Below are 22,539 nucleotides of genomic sequence, written 5' to 3'. Positions count from 1 at the left end.
TCCTCAGGAAAAAAAAGTCTGAAATCAAATCACAGTATATCCTTTTCTACTATGAGACAAGTTATGGAATCTCTCTGAGCCTCAGTTTCCTATAAAATGGGAATGATTATAATATCTGCCTGATAAGCTTGCTGTGAGAATTAAACTAGAGCATAAAAGTAATTAAAATAATGTCTTCTTCCCTTGTTCTTTAATACACGTTATTTAATTGCTCAATACTTTCCAAAAAGAAATCAATAATTCTAGTTAGTAAAGAAAATGTTTTCAAGGATTAGATTAGCTGCTAATAGATCCTAAAAGTTCCCCAAAACTCCCAAATCCACATCATTCCCAAAAAGTGTGACTCAGTCCTTAAGGGGATATAAACAGTGCTGGCATAACCCTCACACTATTTTTCAGGTACATATCTGTCATAGCTTCATTTTCAAAACATTCCTGTTTGTTGGAGAACAAGGAGAAAAAGAATTCAACATATCAGCAGTTTCTGCTCTCTCCATCCCATGTTGACTCCAATGAATATTCACCCCATAAATATAACAGCGAAATACTGTCAAGTAAATTGTTTGTAGCAAGGGACCAATGAACACTACATGGACTGAAAACCTGTGGATAAAGTTTCAGGAAACACCTTACTCCCCATCCCTGAAAAATCAAACAGGTAGAGAGCGCAGATCATTACCTTCTTTTTTTTTCTGAAGAATTTTATGCTAGGAACTCAGAAAGTATACGCAGAAGGATTACTCAATAGACTAAAAGCAAATTAAAGAAATCATTTGCTTAATGAATAACAATAAAATAGTGAAGCACTAGTCTAAACCCACAGTGATATCTGAGAGACACCTTCTCCAAGAGCAGAAACCAGTTCTCGAGGGTTTTCACAAACCATCATATTCACAAAGACCTGTATCAGACTAACCATTACATGGTTCTTCATAGTTCAAAACTTTTTCACATATGTAATTCTATCTAATCTCATTACACCCAATAAGATAAAATGGAATTATCACCATTTTAGAAATGAGGACATTAAATTCAGAAAATTAAGTGATCATGCAAGTATGGTAGTTTTATATTATGACAGGACTGGTTAGTAACTTTTCCCTGATCCTTTTTGGACCTTTACTTCCCTAGTTTTTCCCACAATTGAATAAGGTTTAATTCCTATAATAAATTCCTTATTTCTTAATACTTGTAGTTGAACTGAATATTAACTGACACACCAAGGTTACAGTCTGTGGCAAAACTCATATATAAACTAAGTTTCTTCTAATGCTAAGTCCAGGGCATCACACATTTCTTCAAAAGCAGAAAGTGATAATTTAGGACTAATCCTTAAAGAGTTTTAAGATTTTACCACTAATGATATACATTTTTAATTCACTTATCATATATGCAAGAATATAAGACCAAGTTTAATCCTAAAATTATCTGTTATAATGAGTTCTTCTCCCTTCTGACAGAGTTAATGATTTTCTTTTAAACAATAAAACATTTAAGCAAACGTTTCAGAAGTTTCATAAGCCAAGTACAACAGATAAGAAGAAACTATGAAATCCTAAAATTGCAAAATGAGAGCACAGTTAAAAATTTAACTAAAAAAGTGAACTCTGGTCACAGAGTAGTTGAGAACCATTTGTGGAAAATGTACAAAAGCCTGAAATGAATTCAATCAATGCTAGTTTGGAATTCTTAAAGAAGTCACCTGACTGTATTAGCAAAAACAGGAGCAAAGAAATCTAACACAGATTTAGTACTTATTCCTGGAAGCACAGCTTCATAAGCACACACGGTAAATGTTATTATAAAAAGCTTTTTAAAGATCAATTTAAAAAGCAATGTAGTTAACAGTTACCTTACAAAGACCATGACTATATATAAAATCAACAAAATAAAATCTATTTTCATGTAAGAGACACTTGTAGGTTAGGATGAAATGTTCAACAAAAATATCATACATGGAATCAAACAACGGAGATCAAAAAAGATTAACATATCTAGTGCTGACAAAGATGTCAATAATGAAGATTCTGAACGTTTAAGGAAATGAGAAGTAAAAAACAAAAAAGTACCTTAAAATTACTTCACATAAGATGTGGTTATAAAATGTTATGATGTAATGAAACTAAATTATAAGTGTTATAAATTGATTTATTTCATAAACATCTCTAAAAGCTTTTAGAATCAGGTTGGCCAAAAAGCTTTCTACTACATACTCTCTCTTTGGAAAAACAGGAAGTGCCTTGAATCTGGAAGTCGGGCATACATAGTATTTAATTATTCTCAATTCACCCACTAGTAGCTATAGGTCTGAAGTGGTTCCTAAAACCATAATACAATACTGTGAAATTAATCAGTCACTGAATCTTGATATAGCTATTGAGTTCACTATAATCAGTTACTGAATCTTACAATGTATGTTAATCCCTTCTAATAAAACAAAAATCACTGCATACTGAGGAGCTACTTGGTGTAACAGAAAAAGCACTTTAAATGGGAATCAGGAGACTTGGATTCTGGTCCAGTGGTGTCGTTAAATAGCAGTGTAACCTGTAGCAAGTCACTTTATCACTGTGAATCTCACCCAATTCATTATAAAATATGGATATTAGTTCTAAAGTTCATTTCTAGAATCCAAGTTCTATAACTTAAAAGATGTGAAAGTCACAATTAGAATGACGTGCAACTAAGATATACAACTGTGTAAGGGGGGGTTGGGGAGATAAAGCAGAGAGAAAAAAAAAAAGATTGGCAACAGTTGTTAGCCCAGATGCCAAGCTTGGAAAAAAAAAAAGAGAGAAAAGATATGAAAGAAAGCAGTCCCTGAGACAGGGACCATAAAAATGTTCATGATATTTAAAATATTGCACTTTATTTATGAATATTGAAAAAATATTAACCATTTAATTTTGTTGTTGGTTCTAGATGTTCTTTATTTCAATTTTGACTTTTTGCTTGCCAGGGTTTTTTTTTTTATTTTTCCTTCAGCAAACGAACAAAATCTATTTGCTTTACAGGCAATCAATTCTTACATCATTCTTACAAAATGATCTTGATGTTTCCGAAGAATTGCTAAGTCACAATTCTAATAATAATGGATTTAAGAGCATATCAGATGTTACTGATTGTCTCTCAATACTCTTCACATAGTCTCTTTTTTGAAGAAGTAGAAGAAGAAGATTAGCCCTGAGCTAACTGCTGCCAATCCTCCTCTTTTCGCCGAGAAAGATTGGCCCTGAGCCAACATCCATGGCCATCTTCCTCCACTTTACATGTGGGACACCTACCACAGCACAGCATGCCAAGCAGTGTGGCATGTCCGCACCCAGGATCCAAACCTGCGAACCCCGGGCCGCTGAAGCAGAATGTACGAACTCAACCACTGTGCCATTGGGCTGGCCCCTGCTCTTCACATATTCTTAAACATGCTACTTAAATACTTATATATCTCCCCTGCTAATCTAGAAAGTGGGCACTGTTCTCTAAGAAATTATAATAATTTCACACTGAATGAAGGATCAAGGTGTAACAGTGTCCTTTCCAATACTCTTTCTCCATATCCCTTACATAATTCATTTATTTTCTCCCATTTCATCATAATCCTAAATCGTCAAAAACTTAAATTCAAGATGATTAATTATTATATGACAAAATTTTAAATTTAAGGGGGTAATTCTGACAAAATAACTTTTGACATAAAAAGATAGTCACTGAAGAGAATCCATTCACTATCAGAAGGGAAAATATACCTTATATCTAGAACAGCATACTTTGCTTATAAAAATTCACTTTATCTTGGCAGCTATCTTGAAAGGTCAAGTAAATAAATGTGAATCTTTTCTAAAGAGGATTGCATCATGCCTTATGTAACATAGCAAACCAAAAAGAAGTCCTCAGATACCAAGTGACTTCTGTGTTAAGTGGCATGGATACTTCTAAATTTATTTATATTTGCCTTTGGAATTTGTCCCTAACTCTAGCCAACTTTTAACTTTCCTCATCTGAATCTTCCCGATCTCATATCAATATTCTGTTCAAGGTAATATACAATTTAGATATTCATAAAACGAACAGATATTCATAGAAACAAAATGGTTCTATCTTCTATAACTGCAGATATGTTCAATAATAAGAAAACCCATGCTTACAAAATCTCCAATTATGAAGCTGTTTTGAAATGTGAAATAATATTAAACTGAAGAATGAGTCTCCATTTATAAATGAAGTCAGTAGCTTTTCTTTAAATAGTACCTAGCATACTGGCTGATAACAGGGTGAAAAAATATTTATTGAATGAAATAGTGATTTTACCTTATTTTAAATTACTCCATTTATAAAACTACTCTGATAGACTCAGAAAAATCTACAAAGACTAATGAAACCAGTTCATTATTGGACCATGTATAGAGCAAAGTATAAATTCCATAGTTTTGGATTAATCCCATCACAAAGTTAACTGCCTGGCCTTCCCTACTTAAAATCATCCCTCAGGGCCAGATCCCGCGGCTGAGAGGTTAAAGTTCCACATGCTCCACTTTGGTGGCCTGGGTTCACAGTTTCGGATCCCCAGTGCAGACCTACTCCACTCACCAGCCACGCTGTAGCAGTGTCCCAAACACAAAAAAACAGAAGAAGATTGGCACAGATGTTACCTCAGGGCTAATTTTCCTCAAGCAAAAAAAGAGGAGGATTGGCAATGGATGTTAGCTCAGGGCAAATCTTCCTCAGCAAAAAAAAAACAAAAAAATCATGCCCCAGAATCTTCAGTATGTAGAATATTAAAAAAACAGGAACTTGAAAAAACCACTCTCTTTAAAGAAACAAGTGTCATTGTTATGGCTGACCAATTTCCCCTGCTTTGTGCATGTCAGCCTTCCCCAAATAACAAGCATATTTGTGAAGCTTGAGTGATTACGTGTAAATGGAATCTGAATCATCACATTTTGGGAAGAATAATTTTAATGAAAATATGGTTAATATTTACCACATAAAGTATTATCAAGATAATTATCATTATACTCTTAATGATGCATTTTCAAAAAGCAAGCTAATATGATGGTGTCAATGCATTTTTACAATATCATGATGAATCAAGACTGCCTTTAACAGATTAGAATTAAGAAACAATAATAATGTTTTATGAGAATAAAGCATGGAATTATTAACTGGATATTTTGTTATATATCTGCATCTCATGATATTTTTAAGCTTAGTATTGAGCACAAAGAGATCTTAGCTATTGTAATTATAAAAAAACCCAAATGAGATTATGTATGAACAGCTTTCATAAAAGGCTGCTATTGAATTTTTTTTAAATTAATATTCTGCTCTTACAGTAGCATATTCAACTGAGAGTTTTCTTTAGTGTATGGGTCAAAAAATACAAGTCATAGAGCCAGCAGCCAAAAGAATTAAGATAATCAACTAATGCCAAATCAATCAAGTGACGATACTAGCAAGTATAAGAACCTTACTATGTTAGCATTAGTTATTAAGGAAGACTTCAGGGGCCGACCCAGTGGCGTAACGGTTAAGTGCACACGTTCTGCTTCAGCGGCCCAGGGTTTGCCAGTTCAGATCCTGGGTGTGGACATGGCACCGCTTGGCAAGCCATGCTGTGGTAGGCGTCCCACATATAAAGTAGAGGAAGATGGCCACGGATGTTAGCTGAGGGCCAGTCTTCCTCAGCAAAAAGAGGAGGATTGGCAGCAGATGTTAGCTCAGGGCTAATCTTCCTCAAAAAAAAAGAAGGAAGACTTCATGTTACACTAAAAAAAAAAAAAATTGTGCCTTTCAACTTTTAGACCCTTGTTGTGTTTGCTCACTTAGTTCACCAATTACAATTATAAAGTTGAAAATGTTCATCTCATAATAGATATTTATATTAACACTTTAAATTTAGGGAATTTAGAATTTCTTTCATTAAGTTCTTCTTTTTTCTCGTAATAGAAATAACACAACTCATTAGAAAAGATTTAAAATACAGATAAAAGTACAAAGAAGAAAATAAAATTCATCCATAATCTCATCACCCAGAGATCTACTATTTTACTATAATTCTCTTCTAGGATATGCACAAGCAAGCTTTTTCACCTACTTAATCATCATGACATTAAATATTTTCATAAAAACATTTTAATAACTGCATAATATTCCACAGAGTTAACTTAAGCACAGGAAAAAGAAAGTAGATCATTTAACACTAATTCAGTGGTATGGCACTTACCATTTTAAGATGGTCAACAAAATTTGTGTTTTGTATAAAATGTGTATATATTAAGTGTTAAGACACATGTCACAAATCACATGGCTCCTAATAAGAGTCTAGACTCTTTTCCATCTTTCTTTAAATTGAAATAAAATAAGTAAAGCAAAGAGTAACCTAGAGAACATGTAATTCTTTTACGTTTTTTAAGCAGTGATAAAACAAAAATTCTAATAACCTAAAAATCTACTCCAATCAATAAAATGTATTTTCCCTGTCATAATATCACATAATTATTTTTCCAGGCCACTTCCATTAGATTAAAAATTTGAGTTATTAAAGTATCATAAGACTATACACCTTAACCAGTTTTTCTAATAATTATGGCAGGTTTGAGCTAAATATCTACCTCTCTTTCCTAGTTGCTGATATGACCAATGACACTCATTTGGACCACAGCTGGCAAAGGTGAGGGGTATCACTCATTTTCCTCAGAGTGACTATGACATACAGCTATATATGTAGATGCGGTAGAAAAATAATTCTAATGTACTTTTAGTGATAAATATTAATTTATAAAATAATTACTGTGTAACATACTCAAAGAAGAGTAGAAATCTGCAAGAGGAATGATAACAACAAGTATTTAACTTTCAAATCCAGAAGATGTTGCAAGTGGCCTAAAATAAAGAAATTTCTAGAAAAAGACATAGTATCGACACTCATCCAGTATATTCTACACTTGATACTATTAATGAGACAGGATTGCCTTTCCTAAATCTGTTATAGAATATCCAGAAGAGGTATTATACACTGTGAAAAGAAAGGACATCTATCCAAATTTAACATACCCCACATGAAAATATAATTTGAAACCCTCAATCTTTTGTTTTGAAATTCAGTCATCAAGCAAAGCTGATATTAAAATTCATTCGGCCAAAAGACATGCAAAACCTCTTTAGTAAAAACTAAAAAGCACTGTCAAGAGACATTAAAGGACTAAATATTGTTAAGATGTCAATTCTCCCCCAAATAGATTCAATATAATCCCAAGGATAATCCCAAAAGGCTTTTCTGAGGAAACTGAGAAGCTGATTCTAAAATACATGGCAATGTAAAGGATCTAGTACCTCCAAAGCAACCTTGAAAGAAAAATAAAGTTGGAGGAATTACATTAAGTAACTTGAATACTTACTACAGTGTATTACTGGCATAAAGAGTGATAGGTAAATCGATGGAACAAAACAGACCTATATTTCTATGATTATTTCATTTTTGACAAAGGAACCAAAACAATCCAGTGGACAGTCTATTCAGCAAATGGAACTGGAATAATTAAGTATCTATATAGGAAAAAAAATGATCCTCAACCTTTATTCAAGCCATATACAAATGTTAATGATAGATCATAAAGCTAAACATAAAAGCTAAAACCATACAGTTTCTAAAGAAAAAAATATAACAGTATCTTACAAATTGACGGTAGGCAAAGGTTTCTTAGATAGATCAAAGAAAGCAATTATTATGAAGGAAAAAACTGATAATTTAGACTTTATCAAAATTAAAAACTTGCTTATCAAAAGACACTATTAAGGGGTAGGCCCCGTGGCAGAGTGGTTCAAGTTCCACAGGTTTCACTTCAGTAGCCCGGGGGTTCATGGGTTCGGATCCCAGCAGGGACCTACTCCACTCATCACCTATGCCATGGAGGCATTCCACATACAAAAAAAGAGAGGAAGATTGGCACAGACGTTAGCTCAGGGCGAATCTACCTCACCAAAAAGAAAAAAGAAAAGACACCATTATGAAAAGCGGTAAGCCATGAACTGGGAAGAAGAAATTTATAAAACATACATCTGACATAAACTGGTATCCAGGAAATATATGAATTCAAACAACTCATCAATAAAAAGACAAAACAACCCAATTTATTTCATGTGCAAAAGATTTGGACAGACACTTCACCAAAGAAAATATAAATGGTCAATAAGCAATTGAAAAAGTGCTCAATATCATTAATCATCACAGAAATGCAAACTAAACCACAATGAGATACCACTATACATCCACCAGAACAGCTAAAATTAGACAAACCAACAAATACCAAATGTTGTTGAGGATGTAGAGCAACTGGCACTCATATATTGCTGGTAGGAATGTAAAATAGTACTACTCTAAAGAAAATCTAGTAGTTCCTTATAGAAGCAAACATACTGTTAGCCTATTGACTCAGCAAATCTACTCCTGAGTAATTATCCAGGAGAAATAAAACATGTTCACAAGAAGACTTGTGCAAAAATATTAATAGCAGCTTTATTCATAGTAGCCAAAAACTGGAAAAGAAAAAGCCTAGATGCCCACCAATAAAAGAACAGATAAACAATGGACTATTAATCAAAAATAAAAAGAAATTAACTAATACATGCAACGATACAGATGAATCTCAAAAATATTATACTAAGTGAAAAAAGTCTAAGCACATATATATGATTCTATTTAGAACAACTTCCAGAACAGGGAAAACAATCTATGGTAGAAAAAAATCATAACAAGGGTTACTTATGGGAGGGATAAGCAGAGACCGATTACAAAGAGACATGAAGGAACTTTCTGGGGTGGTGGTAATGTGCCATATCTTGATAGAGGTTTGGGTTACAAACATTTTATGCATCTGTCAAAATTCAGCAAATGTACAATTGAGATCTGTGCACTACATTGTATGAAAATTTTACATGTAAAAAAAATAACCTCTGAAACACTGAACTTTAGATGATGGTACACATGTTGAAATACTCAGGGGGAAACATACTGATACCTGTGATTTACTTTAAAATGTATCCAAAAGACAGATGAAATAATGGATAGATAGAAGAATGAATAGAAAGGTGATAAAGTAGAGGAGCTCCCCTTATCCGTGAGGAATACGTTCCAAGACCCCCAGTGGATGCCTGAAACCACGAATAGTACTGAATATATACCATGTTTTTTCCTATACATAAATACCTATGATAAAGCTAATTTATAACTTAGGTACCGTAAGAGATTAACAACAATAACTAACAGTAAAATAGAGCAATTATAACAATATACTGAAATAAGTTACCGGAGATCTTAGCAATCTAACCATAAGATTTTTTTTCTTTCCTTATTAAAATGAGACCTTTCACCTCTTCACTTAAAGGAACCACTTTCAAGGTACTCTTTGGCATATCCAAATTGCCAGCATCACTACTCTTGTGCTTTGGGGCCATTATTTGGGGCTAAATAAGGGTTACTTGAACACAAGCACTGAGATTTCATAGCAGTCTGATAACCAAGACCTGATAACCAAGATGGATACCAAGGGACTAACAGGCAGGTAGCACACACAGTGTGGATACGCTGGACAAAGGGAGGATTCACATCCTAGGCGAGACAGAGGTGGATGGCAAGAGATTTCATCACACTAACTCAGAATGGTGTGCAATTTAAAACTTATAAATTTAAAACTGGAATTTTCCATTTTATATTTTCGGACCATGGTTGGCTGCAGGTAACTGAAACCACAGAAAGAACTGTGGATAAGAGGGGACCACTGTAAATAACATGCTAATGAGAAAATGTAGGTGGTGAGTATTTGCATGAATATATACTGAATGTTTAAAATTTTTCATAATAAAATCTAAGAAAAGAAATCAGTCTACCCAAGGGGGTGAACTATGTCATAGACAGCTAATAAAATTTTTAATGAATTAACAAATTAATATGGGTTATATATTAAATAATATGAATATATTCTTTAAAAGCAGTTTTCTGGTATTTTTACTATCAGTCATAGTCTACGAGGGTCAAAAGAACCTCTAGCTCGACTACCTACCTAATTCCCCGACCGAAAGAGCTGTTACCAGACCTACAAATAACAACCAACCAACGGCACAGTGATAATCACCTATCCTCACTGACTATACTTGCCAGTAAAGAAAGGAACTACATAAAATTTCTTGACGATATATTTGAGAATCCACTATGGAGATTATAACAAATGAAGATAGAACAAATATTAAAATATTGAAAGGTTAGCATAACAATGGGATATATCAACTGTTAAGAACTCAAAAAAATCTTCCTACAAATTGGTCGTACCATTTTATGATTAATAATTATTACAATGTCTTCAGTGAGAGAGAAGAAAGAAAATAATTTGGAAGTTTCAGGGCAGAGTTTTTAAAAAGTACTTAGAAAAATCATTACTTAATCTTGAGAAGAAAATAATAGTCTTGAAGTACTCTGTCTAAAAAAAAGTTATTCTCCATACAGATGAGTACAAATGAAGATTACATTAAACTAAACCATAAGTGACCTGAGTTAGATATTAAAATAAAATATCCTAAACATTAGAGAGTATCGAACACTAGGAAAACTCTAAAAGAGCTTGTAAAGTTCACCAGTATTTTTACAAACAAGATAGAACCTTCACTATTATCAAAAATAACTGTGGTCCAATCTGAAGGTGCAGTTGGCCTGAAATTACGCAAATTCTTAATTCTACAGTATTATTTAACGTGAGGTATTTGCATAATAATTAAGGTTATCAGAATTTTATTACTGCACAGTGCGGAAAAAAACAGACTAGCTAGAAAATAGAAATATATAAATTTTTTTTTAGCTTCGCTCTTTGGACAATCTTATGATACTAAAAAGGTTAGGACGAATTTAAATAACTCATAAACCTGTAATTTTTAATTAAAAACCTCACAGTTCCTATGAGGTGGTAATCTTTTAAACAATACTGTAGGGCAGTTGCCATATACTGTTACTATATAGCAACAGGAATATCACAGAATTATATACAGACAGTCCCCAACTTAACGATGGTTCGACTTAATTTTCTGACTTTATGATGGTGCAAAAGCAATAAGCATTCAGTAGAAACCATACTTTGAATTTTGAATTTTGATCTTTTCCTGGGCTAGAAATACACTGTCCAATACTCTCTCATGATGCTGGGCAGCATTAGCAAGTCGCATCTCCCAGTCAGCCACACAATCACAAGGGTAAACAACCAATACACTTACAACCATTCTGTACATATACAACCACTCTGTTTTTCACTTTCACTGCAGTATTCCATGAATTACACGAGATGTTCAACACTTTAGTATAAAATAGGCTTTAGGCTAGAGATTTAGCCCAACTATAGGCTAATGTAAGTGTTCTGAGCACATTTAAGGTAGGCTAGGCTAAGCTATAATGTTCACTAGGTTAGATGTATTAAATATATTTTCAACTTATGATATTTTCAACTTACGATGGGTTTATCAGGATGTAATCACATGGCAGGCTGAGGAAGATCTGTATACAGTTATTTTTATCCAAAAGATAGAATGCTAACAACATTAAAACTTTAAAAAGAAACACTATTTTATTCCCATTTGAAATTTTATTATTTAAAGTGTTTTACCTTACACTAAATAATAGCCAGGCATCTACTTTTTAATAAAGCAATAAAAGAAACAAAATTATATTTCTCCATCTTAAGCATGAGGGCAAGGAAGTCAACTGAGTAAAAGACAACAATTAACTACGACAATTTAATATATTATCTGGGGAAAGAAAATGAAATGACATATTTCCCAATATGCCCTTAGTCTAGATAATGGAATACAATACTACATATTTTAATGTGTATATGGGAACAATTATTTCCTGTGTTAACCTTATGTAGTGTAAATTATCCTAATCCTAGTAGGATTAAGGTCATAGTGTTAAGTATATCTTTATACCATATATAATTTTAAGAATCAGATTGTTTACATACAATCTACTCCACGAACAGAGTAAACCATGCACAACCTCAGGTTTAACACACTTACAGTTCCTTGTGTTTGTCTTCAGCCAAGATTTGGTCATTTGCTTTAAGAGAATACCTATAAAACAGAAACAAAAATAGACTGGTCATTTAAACATACAAGTACAATTGCCTCATGGACATCTGACTGTGGTATCAACCCAGAGTCAGTTGACCCCTATCAAACAAGCAGTACTCTCTGTTACAGGTCTCTGTCTTAATTGATAAAACATAAAAATGACCAAGTTCTTTGCTGTGCTATTAGTCACTTCCACAGACACACTCCAAGAACTGAAGGGAGATGAACTTGACCATGGTTTGATAACATAAGATATCTTCAATAATCTTCTGTAGTGAATCATCTGTAATGTTACATTCATCCAGCAGATCAAAATTCAAGAAACTACTATAACATTAAGTATCTAAGAGTTCATAAAACAATATACAGTTATTCATTCGTTAAATACATATAAAGATCTTCTGTGTACCAGACTATGTACTAGGTAGTGTAACACAGGAGGAAAAGTAAGTTTTGGAGTTCCTGACTAAACCATTTACTAGCTTAATGGCCACAGGCAATTACTTCACCTCTTTAAGTCTCAGTTTCCCTGTCTATAAATTTGAGGTTGCTAGAAATACTAGAATAGGGATCTTTCAAATTGCTGTATATTTGTACTGCTGGAGGTAATCAGACTTTCTGAAGAGTACACAGAAATAGATACTTAACAATGATGGACAACAATTCCCAGGTCTTCAATTTCCACTTGTATTCAACGCTTTCCTAAAACTAATCTACCTGACAATGGATCAGAGGTCCAAGTGGAATGTAGATTCTCCTTCTTGCCTCCCCTTTCACAAGTGCTTTTACTCACTTTATTAAAATATGGCATACCTCTCACCCATCCTAAATGGAACTATATTGCATTGCCTGGGATGTAAAGATCTCTGAAGTGCTAAATGAGGAATGATTCATATTTTGTCTGCAAAGCCATAAACTGGCTACAGGGCTTCCTGGTTTATACATTATTTCTATAAAGAATGAAGCTGGAAATTATAAATGGGGAATTGTATTAGGATGTTCTATTTTAAGATACATTACGGAATGGGGCAGAAGTTCATTACAATTTTCATTTTAAAAGTTTGTCTCTTTCAGCCCATGTTCATCATCAAAGAATGTATTACTTTTCAGGAAGAGTCCTGTGAAGCAAAGCTAAAAGTTTCCAGTAAGGAACAAGAAAAGCGTCAACTTATTTCTTCGAGGCAACAAACTTAAAACAAGGCTCCTTGCCCGTTCATTTATATACCAAGAATTAAATATCAGAAGATGGCTGTCACAGGAACACAAATCAAATCATTAATTTGAATTGAAAAATGAGGCCAGACTTCTTCTATCATGAAAGTAAATCTGACTAGTTTGACAATGAAGAATAATTTTGTCTATAAGGTTGCAAGGCAGATGATGGCCTTAAACTGAACAAAAAGCTTTGACTAAAACATTTTTAAGTCACTTGATAAAAACATTTTATAAAAACAATATTCTTTTCACATTAAGTATATTAAAACTAACAATATTAAACTTTTCCCAGCAACTCCAGAAATGTTCAGGTAAACATATGCCTATAAGTAAAACACTAATAGATAAAATTACTAATTTTTTTTTTAGCTTTTTTATTTTTCTGGTATACTTCCCAGAATTGCATGTCTCTACTGACTCTAATAACTGGCAAGTCAGGGGGATTCTAATTTTTTGCTTCCAATAAAACTGAAGAAAGACCTAATCAAATTATCAGCTGATAAATAAAAATTATTTCTGATGACAGATATTTGATGATAGAGAAGTTCAAATAACTGAGAGAAAGAGCTGAAACAAAACTGTCCACTACCATCAAATTATGTGAACATTGTTCTCAGCATTTATATCTCTAAAAGAAAAAAAGGGAAACGAAATTGATGCTAAACATTTTCTTACTGCAGCAATGAACGTTATTTATTCACAAAAGGTTGAACTAACTTAATTATAGTAAATATTAGCTTCACCCATCTCATTAAAAGATACATTTCCAATAGTTTTCTATTTCTCCCGTTTAATATTTATTCAACAACAGTTAATAAACTTATGTTGTTTTACTAATTATATACTAATTATGACTTACTAACCAGGAAATTTTTTAAATTCAATTTACACACGTTTTTGTTGAAGAGATATATGATAGGGTGATCAATATGCAAGAAAGGCTTTAATGCTAAATATATTACGTTCATAATGTATGCATAATATATTATACGCAAAATATAACTCAAGCATAAAATACATTATATAAGGATAAAGTCTGGTGGGGAAAAGTGTAAGAGAAATAGAAATTTAGAGTGACATTCACAACTTGGCAGAGTGAGTTGTTCTCTTTATCTCTCCCTCTCTTAACTACAACTAAATGGACATGCATTGACCAATGGAGGAAGTCCACACAGTACAACAGGACACCTGAGAGACACACACAACTATACATCTGAGGGTGGATTGACAGGACCTACAGGAAGTGCTGGAGCTAGGTGAGCACTTCCTGCCCACCCCCCTACAGCCCTGTGCACACGCACACTTTCGAGCCTAGAATGAGTGCCAGAAAAGTGGACACCCCCAGGGGCGACTGTGGGAAGACAGAGTGACAGCCCTTAGCCCATTCGTGATCGCTTTCCTGGAGGGAGGGAGCCCACCATGCCCCTGTGGCTCCAGGGAGTGGCCCTGGATTGGTCCCTGTGAGGAAGCCACATCCACCAAGCACAGCAGCACGGGGGGTCCACAAGCAGACAGAGTGGGAGATCTAAACACCAGTGGAAGCACGCTCCAGGACCACACAAGCACCCATAGTACTGCTGAGCCCTGAAAATGGGAATGCACCCCAGGGTGACTGTAGGAAGAGGGGGCAGCAGCCCTTAGCCCACTCGTGATCCCTTTTCCAGCAGTGGGGGAGCTCACTGTGCCTCTGCGGACCTGGCTAAGTCCCCATGAGGAAGTCCCACCAACAAAGCACAGTCCACACAAGTGCCTGAATGCTCTCTAGGCTGCCACAAGTGCCCATAATGCCCCTACAACTTCCAGAAGAGGAGTTGGGACCAGAAACTCTGCTTCTGCTTCCCACTAGTGGTAGCAAGTGGAATCTGTGATCTAATACTACCACAAATGTGCCAACAAAAGATTAGTTCACCAAACAAGATCAGAAACTACAGCAACAATTCAGACCAGAAGGAAAATGACAATTCATCAGAAACCAACCCCGAAGGCACAGAAATTTATAATTTAAATGACAGAGAATTCAAAACACCTGTCATAAAGAAACTCAATGAGTTAAAAGAGAACACAAAAAGACAGTTCAATAAGCTCATAAACAAAATTAATAAGAAGGAATACTTCACCAGAGAGATTGAAACTATTAAAAAAAAAAGTCAAGCAGAAATTCTGGATACGAAAAACACAATTAATGAGATAAAAAACAATCTAGAATCCTTAAGAATAGAGCTGATGTTATGGAGGAAAGAATTAGTGATTTAGAGAATAAAAATATACAACTATGACAGGTGGAGGAAGAGACAGAACTAATATTGTAAAAAAAATGAAGGAATTCTTCAGGAAATATCAAACTCAATTAGGAAAAGCAACATAAAGATTATACCTATTACAGAAGGAGGAGAGAGGGAGAAAGGAGTACAGAGCCTATTGAGAGAAATAATAGCTGAGAACCTCCCAAACCTGGGGAAGGAACCAGATTTAAAAATACTTTCAAAGCTAATAAAATGCCTAATTACACCAATGCTAAATGACGTTCTTCAAGGCATATGATATTGACACTGGCAAAAATCAACAACAAAGAAAAAATATTACGGGCAGCAAGGCAGGAGAAAATAATCTACAAAGGAAACCCTACCAGGTTTTCAGCAGCTTTCTCAGAAGAAACCCTAGCAAGCTAGGAGGAAATGGAATAATATATTGAAAATAGTGAAAGACATAAACTTTCAGCCAACAATACTCTATCCAGCAAAAGTTTCCATCCGATATGATGGAGAAATAAAAGCTTTCCCAAATAAACAAAAGCTGAGGGAGTTCATCACCACTAGATCTCCCCTACAAGAACTGATTAAAGATGCCCTCATATTGGAAACAAAAAGGCAAAGGTCTACAAAGCTTTGAGCAAGGAGATGAATAGACAGACAAAATCAGAAAACTGCAGCTCTCTATCAGAAGAGGGAAGCAAATGTTCAATTATAACAAAAGATAAAGAAAACGAAAGCATCCAAAGTAGGTATTAACACTTCAACTTAGTCACAAACTCACAACATTAAAAAGAGAATACATGCAACAATAACAGCTCAGAAGGGGAAGAGGAGAGGGATGGAACCTAGATTGATGTAGATAAGAGGCTATGAGAAAATGAACTGTTTCATCTACAAGGTCTTTCATACAAACCCCACGGTAACACTAAAAAAATCAGAGCAGAGCCACAACTCACAAAAACTGAGACAACCTCCTCAGAAAACCACCAATATGAAACCGCAGTCAGAAATACAAAGAGAAACAATGAAAACATAACCAACCAGAAAACAAGAGATACAATGGCAGTATTAAGCCCTCATATATCAGTAATCACTCTAAGTGTAAATGGATAGAATTCTGCAATCAAAAGACAGAGAGTAGATGGATGGATTAAAAGACAAGACCCAACAATACAGTGCCTCCAGGAAACACATCTCAGCCCTAAAGACAAACACAGACTCAGAGTGAAGATGATACTCCAAGCTAATGTCAAACAAAAGAAAGCAAGCATTGCCACGCTTATACCAGACAAAGCAGACATCAAGATAAAAAAGGCAGTGAGAGACAAAGAGCAGCAGTATATAATGATAAAAGGGGCATTCCACCAAGAGGACATAACACTTATGAATATATATGCACCTAACACAGGGCCACCAAAGTACATAAAGCAACTAATTAACAGATCTAAAGGGAGAAATTAACAGCAACATGATAATAATACGGGACCTCAACACCCGACTTACATGAATGGACAGATCATCCAGACAAAAAGTCAAGAAGGAAATGGCAGATTTAAATGAAACACTTGACCAGATGGACTTAACAGACATATGGAGAGCATTCCATGCAAAAACAGCAGAATACACATTCTTCTGAAGTGCACATGGATCATTCTCAAAAACAGGCCATATGATGGGAAACAAGGTAAGCCTCAATAAATTTAAAAATATTGAAATCATCTCAAGCATCTTCTCCAACCACAATGCTATAAAACTAGAAATCAACTACAAGAAAAAAATAGGGAAAGCCAGAAATAGGCAGAGACTAAACAATATGCTACTGAACAGCCACTATATCAAAGAAGAAATCAAAAGACAAATTAAAAAATACCTAGAGGCAAATGAAAATGAAAATACAACATGCCAACTCTTACGGGATGCAGCAAGTACAGTCATAAGAGGGAAATTCACAGCATACAGGCCCACCTCAACAGACAAGAAAAATCTCAAATAAGTAACCTTAAAGTACACCTAACACAACTAGAAAAAGAACAAACAAAGCCCAAAGTCAGCAGAAGGAGGGAAATAAGAAAAATCAGAGCAGAAATAAACGAAATAGAGACTAAAAAGGAGAAAGTATCAATGAAACTAAGAGAAGAAAATAAAATTGACAAACCCTTAGCCAGACTCACCAAGAAAAATAAATAATGAAAAGAAAGAGGAGAAATTACAAGAAATACTGCAGAAATACAAAGGATTATAAGAGAATACTATGAAAAACTATACGCCCACAAATTCAATAGCCTGGAAGAAAGGGATAAATTCTTAAACTCAAACAACCTCCCAAAACTGAATCAAGAAGAAATGGAGAATCTGAATAGACCAATCAGAAGTACAGACATTGAAACAGTAATCAAGAATATCTCCCAAAACAAAAGTCCAGGACCACAAGGCTTCTCTGGGGAATTCTCCCAAGCATTCAGAGATTTAATATCTATCCTTCTCAAACTACTACAAAACATTGGAGAAGATGGAACCCTTCCTAACTCATTCTATGAGTCCAACATCACCCTGACACCAAAACCAGACAAGGACAAGACAAAGAAGGAAAATTACAAGCCAATACCACAGATGAACATACATGCAAAAGTCTTCAACAAAATATTGCCAAACCGAACACATCAATACACTAAAAGGATCATACACCATGATCAAGTAGGTTTTATTCCAGGGACACACGGATAGTTCAACATCCACAAATCAATGTGACACACCACATTAACAAAATGAGGAATAAGATTCACACAATCATCTCAATAGATGCAGAGAAAGCATCTGACAAGATCCAACATCTATGTATAATAAAACCTCTCAATAAAATGCGTATGGAAGGAAAGTACCTCAACATAATGAAGGACATATATGTGAAACCCAGAGCCAACATCATACTTAATTGTGAAAAATTGAAAACCAACCCTCTGAGAATACAAACAAGACAAGGGTGCCCACTCTCACCACTCCAATTCAACATAGCACTGAAGGTTTTGGCCAGAACAATTAGGCAAGAAAAAGAAATAAAGGGGATCCAAATTGGAAAGGAAAAAGTGAAACTCTTGCTGTTTGCAGATGACATGATTCTATATATAGAAAATCCTAAAGAATCCATCAGAAAACTATTAGAAATAACAATTACAGCAAAGTTGCAAGGTACAAAATCAAGTTACAAAAATCAGTTGCATTTCTATACACTAACAACAAAGTAGCAGAAAGACAAATCAAGAATACAATCCAATTTACAATCGCAACAAAAAAGAATAAAATATCTAGAAATAAACTTAACCAAAGAGGTGAAAAGACCAATACACTGAAAACTATAAGACACTGTTGAAAGAAACTGAAGAAAATATAAAGAAATAGAAAGATATTCCATGCTCACAAATTGGAAGAATAAACATAGTTAAAATGTCCATATTACCTAAAGCAATACAGATTCAAAGCAATCCCAATCAGAATCCCAATATATATTCTTCATGGAAATAGAACAAAGAATCCTAAAATTTATATGGAACAAGAAAAGACCCTGAATAGCTAAAGCAATCCTGAGAAAACAGAACAAAGCTGGAGGCATCACAATCCCTGACTTTAAAATATATTACAGAGCTACAGTAATCAAAACAACATGGTATTGGCACAAAAACAGACACACAGATCAATGGGACAGAACTGAAAGCCCAGAAATAAATCCTCATATCTATGGACAGTTGATCTTCAACAAAGGAGCCAAGAACATAAAATGGAGAAAGGAAAATCTCTTCAATAAATGGTCTTGGGAAAACTGGACAGCAACCTGCAAAAGAACGAAAGTAGACCATTATCTTGCATCATACACAAAAATTAACTCAAAATGGATTAATGACTTGAATGTAAGGCCTATAACCATAAAACTCCCAGAAGAAAATATAGGCAGCACACTCTTTGACGTAGGTCTTAGCAGCATCTTTTTCAACACCACATCTACTCAGGCAAGGGAAACAAAAGAAAAAGTTAACAAATGGGACTACATCAGACTAAAAAGGTTCCGCAAAGCAAAGGAAACCATAAACAAAACGGAAAGACAATTGTCAACTGGGAGAAAATATTTGCAAATCACATATCCAACAAGGGGTCAATCTCCAAAATATACAAAGAATTCACACAACTGAACAATAAAAACACAGAAAACCTGATCAAAAAATGGGCAGAGGATATGAACAGACATTTTTCCAAATAAGATATACAGTGGGCCAACAGGCACACGACAAGATGCTGAACATCACTAATCATCAGGGAAATGTAAATCTAAACTACACTAAGATATCTGGGCCAGCCCAGTAGCATAGCAGTTAAGTTCGCATGCTCCACTTCAACAGCCCAGGGTTCACTGGTCAGGATCCCAGGCATGAACCTACACACCACTTATCAGTCATGCTGTGGTAGGCATCCCAAATGCAAAGTAGACAGGCATGGATGTTAGCTCAAGGCCAATCTTCCTCAGCAAAAAGAGGAGGACTGGTAGCAGATGTTAGTTCAGGGCTAATCTTCCTCAAAAGAAAAAAAAAATACTACACTAAGATATCACCTTACACCCATTATAATGGCTATAGTCACAAAAACAAAAATTTTAAAATGTTGGAGAGGGTGCGGAAAAAAGGGAACCCTCATACACTGCTTGTGGGAATGCAAACTGGTGCAGCCAATATGGAAAAGCGTATGGAGATCTCCCAAAAAATTAAAAATAGAAATACCATATGACCCAGTTATCCCACTATTTAGCATTTATCCAAAGAACTTGAAATCAACAATTCAAAGAGACTTATGAACCCCTATGTTCACTGCAGCATTATTCACTATGGCCAAGAAAAGACAAGATCGTACCATTTGCAATAACATGGATGGACTTTGAGGGTATTATGTTAAATGAAATAAGCCAGACAGAGAAAGACCAACACCGTATGATTTCACTCATATGTGGAAAATAAAACTAACACATGGAGAAAGAGAATAGTTTAGTGGTTATCAGAGGGGAACAGGGTTGTGGTGTGGGCAAAAAAGGTCGAAGGGTCACATTTACATGGTGACTGACAAATAAGAATGTACAAGTAAAATTTCACAATATTATAAACTATTATGACCTCATTAAAAAAAAAAAACAGCAAACCTAAGTGTCTAATCATAAGTCTATGTAAGCACCATGAAAGAGCAGAGCAGGGGTCTATTAAAGCAAAGAAGAAAGGAGACTTTTCTAGGTCAGGAGATCAGGAAAGGCAGTCATGAGGAAATCACATTGGAGCTGATGTATAATGGATGAGGAGAAGATAACCAGGCAATTTTTACAGGGGATAGACGCCCAGACAGAGGTAATTCCCGGCACTGTGTGAGGCAGTAGAGGTCAGAAGGTGGAACACGGAGCAAGGAGGAGAATGTTTCCAGATGAGGCTTCCAGAGAGAGACAGGCATCAGACCTTGCAGGGCTGTACTGTCCATGAAAGTAACTTTGTTTGTTATCCTAACACAGTATGTCTGAAAGATCACACTGGTGGTGGGTAAGGCGGCTTCTGCACTGGTCTAAGAAGATATGATAAGGACTTGGGTTAGAGTGGTGGCAATAGAGAGAAGCAGATGTTTCAAGAAATATTTAAGAAGTAAAATCAATAGGACCTGGTGCTACATCTATTATGGGCAAAGAGGAGAAAAAAAAGAGGAATCCAGGACACACACACACACACAGACTAGAATGAGACACCACCTTATACTTGTCAGAATGGCTATTAGCAGCAAGACAAAAAAATGAAGCGTTGGAGAGGATGTAGAGAAAGGGAACACTCATACACTGATGGTGGGAATGCAAACTGGTACAGCCAATATAGAAAACAGTGTAGAGATTTCTCAAAATATTAAAAATAGAAATACCATATGATCCAGATATCCCACTACTGGCTATTTATCCAAAGAACTTGAAATCACTGATCCAAAGAGATTTACGCACCCCTATGTTCACTGCAGCATTACTCACAATAGCCAAGATGCGGAAGCAACCCAAGTGCCCTTCTAAGGATGAATGGATAAAGAAAATGTGGTGCATATGTACAACACAATACTACTCAACCATAAAAAGACAAAACCGTCCCATTCACAACAATATGTATGGACCTGGAGGGCATGATGTTACATGAAATAAGCCAGACAGAGAAAGACAAATACTGTATGATTTCACTCATATGCGGAAGATAACAAATACATGGATAAAGAGGACAGATTAGTGGTTACCAGAGGGGAATTGAGGGGTGGGCAAAAGGGGTAAAGGGGCACATATGTATGGTGACAGACAAAAATTAGATCACTTGTGGTGAGGACGATGAAGTCTATTCAGAAAATGCTAAATAAGAACGTACACCCAAAATTACACAATGTTATAAACCATTACACTCTCAACAAAATTACTGCAAAAAAAATATTTAAACAGAAAAAGGAATATAAAATTTTTAAACATTAAAAAAAGAGCTTGTTCAGGTATTTTCAGAAATGGATGATGGCAGGTATCCAACCACAATGGTATTTAGAGTCCACTAAAAGAGCAATTTATCAGTTTTATTTTACATCAGAATAAAAACCCATAAATATTAACTTAGTGAGGAGGCACTTCTTTATTAAAACATTTTTGTGGAAGTTAAAAAATTTGAAACCAGTGGATTTGATGATATCTATATTTTAGCAAAGTGCTTGGTACACATACAATAGGAACTTGATCATCATTACTTCCCTTCCTTCTCTAGCTAGCTAGTGATAGAGAAATAAACATTTCTTGCCCTTAAGGAACCTCACAATTCAGTAAGCAAATCAGAAGAAAGTAACTCTCACAGTGTGGTAAGCATTACGATAAAGTTAAGTACAATGTACACTGTTCATACAAAAGAGGGAGTAATAAGTCTCCTCCCTAAGAGAGTCA

At 34.9% G+C, this 22,539-nt stretch overlaps 1 protein-coding gene across 6 annotated transcripts in view; it reads right to left on the bottom strand.

Moving 5' to 3' along the window:
* Window positions 1–22,539, bottom strand: part of ADK (adenosine kinase) — a 523,395-nt gene that overhangs the window by 411,210 nt on the left and 89,646 nt on the right. For all 6 annotated transcript variants that reach the window (XM_070566356.1, XM_070566381.1, XM_070566372.1 and 3 more), the window contains one exon: window positions 12,055–12,108. In XM_070566356.1, the coding sequence (XP_070422457.1) occupies window positions 12,055–12,108 (54 nt within the window). The remainder of the gene's footprint in view (window positions 1–12,054; window positions 12,109–22,539) is intronic.

Source organism: Equus przewalskii, chromosome 1 (genome assembly GCF_037783145.1).
Source record: "Equus przewalskii isolate Varuska chromosome 1, EquPr2, whole genome shotgun sequence".
In the NCBI taxonomy this organism is placed as follows: domain Eukaryota; kingdom Metazoa; phylum Chordata; class Mammalia; order Perissodactyla; family Equidae; genus Equus; species Equus przewalskii.
Note: the sequence above shows the minus strand (reverse complement) of the source record. Positions and strands in the feature narration are given on the sequence as shown.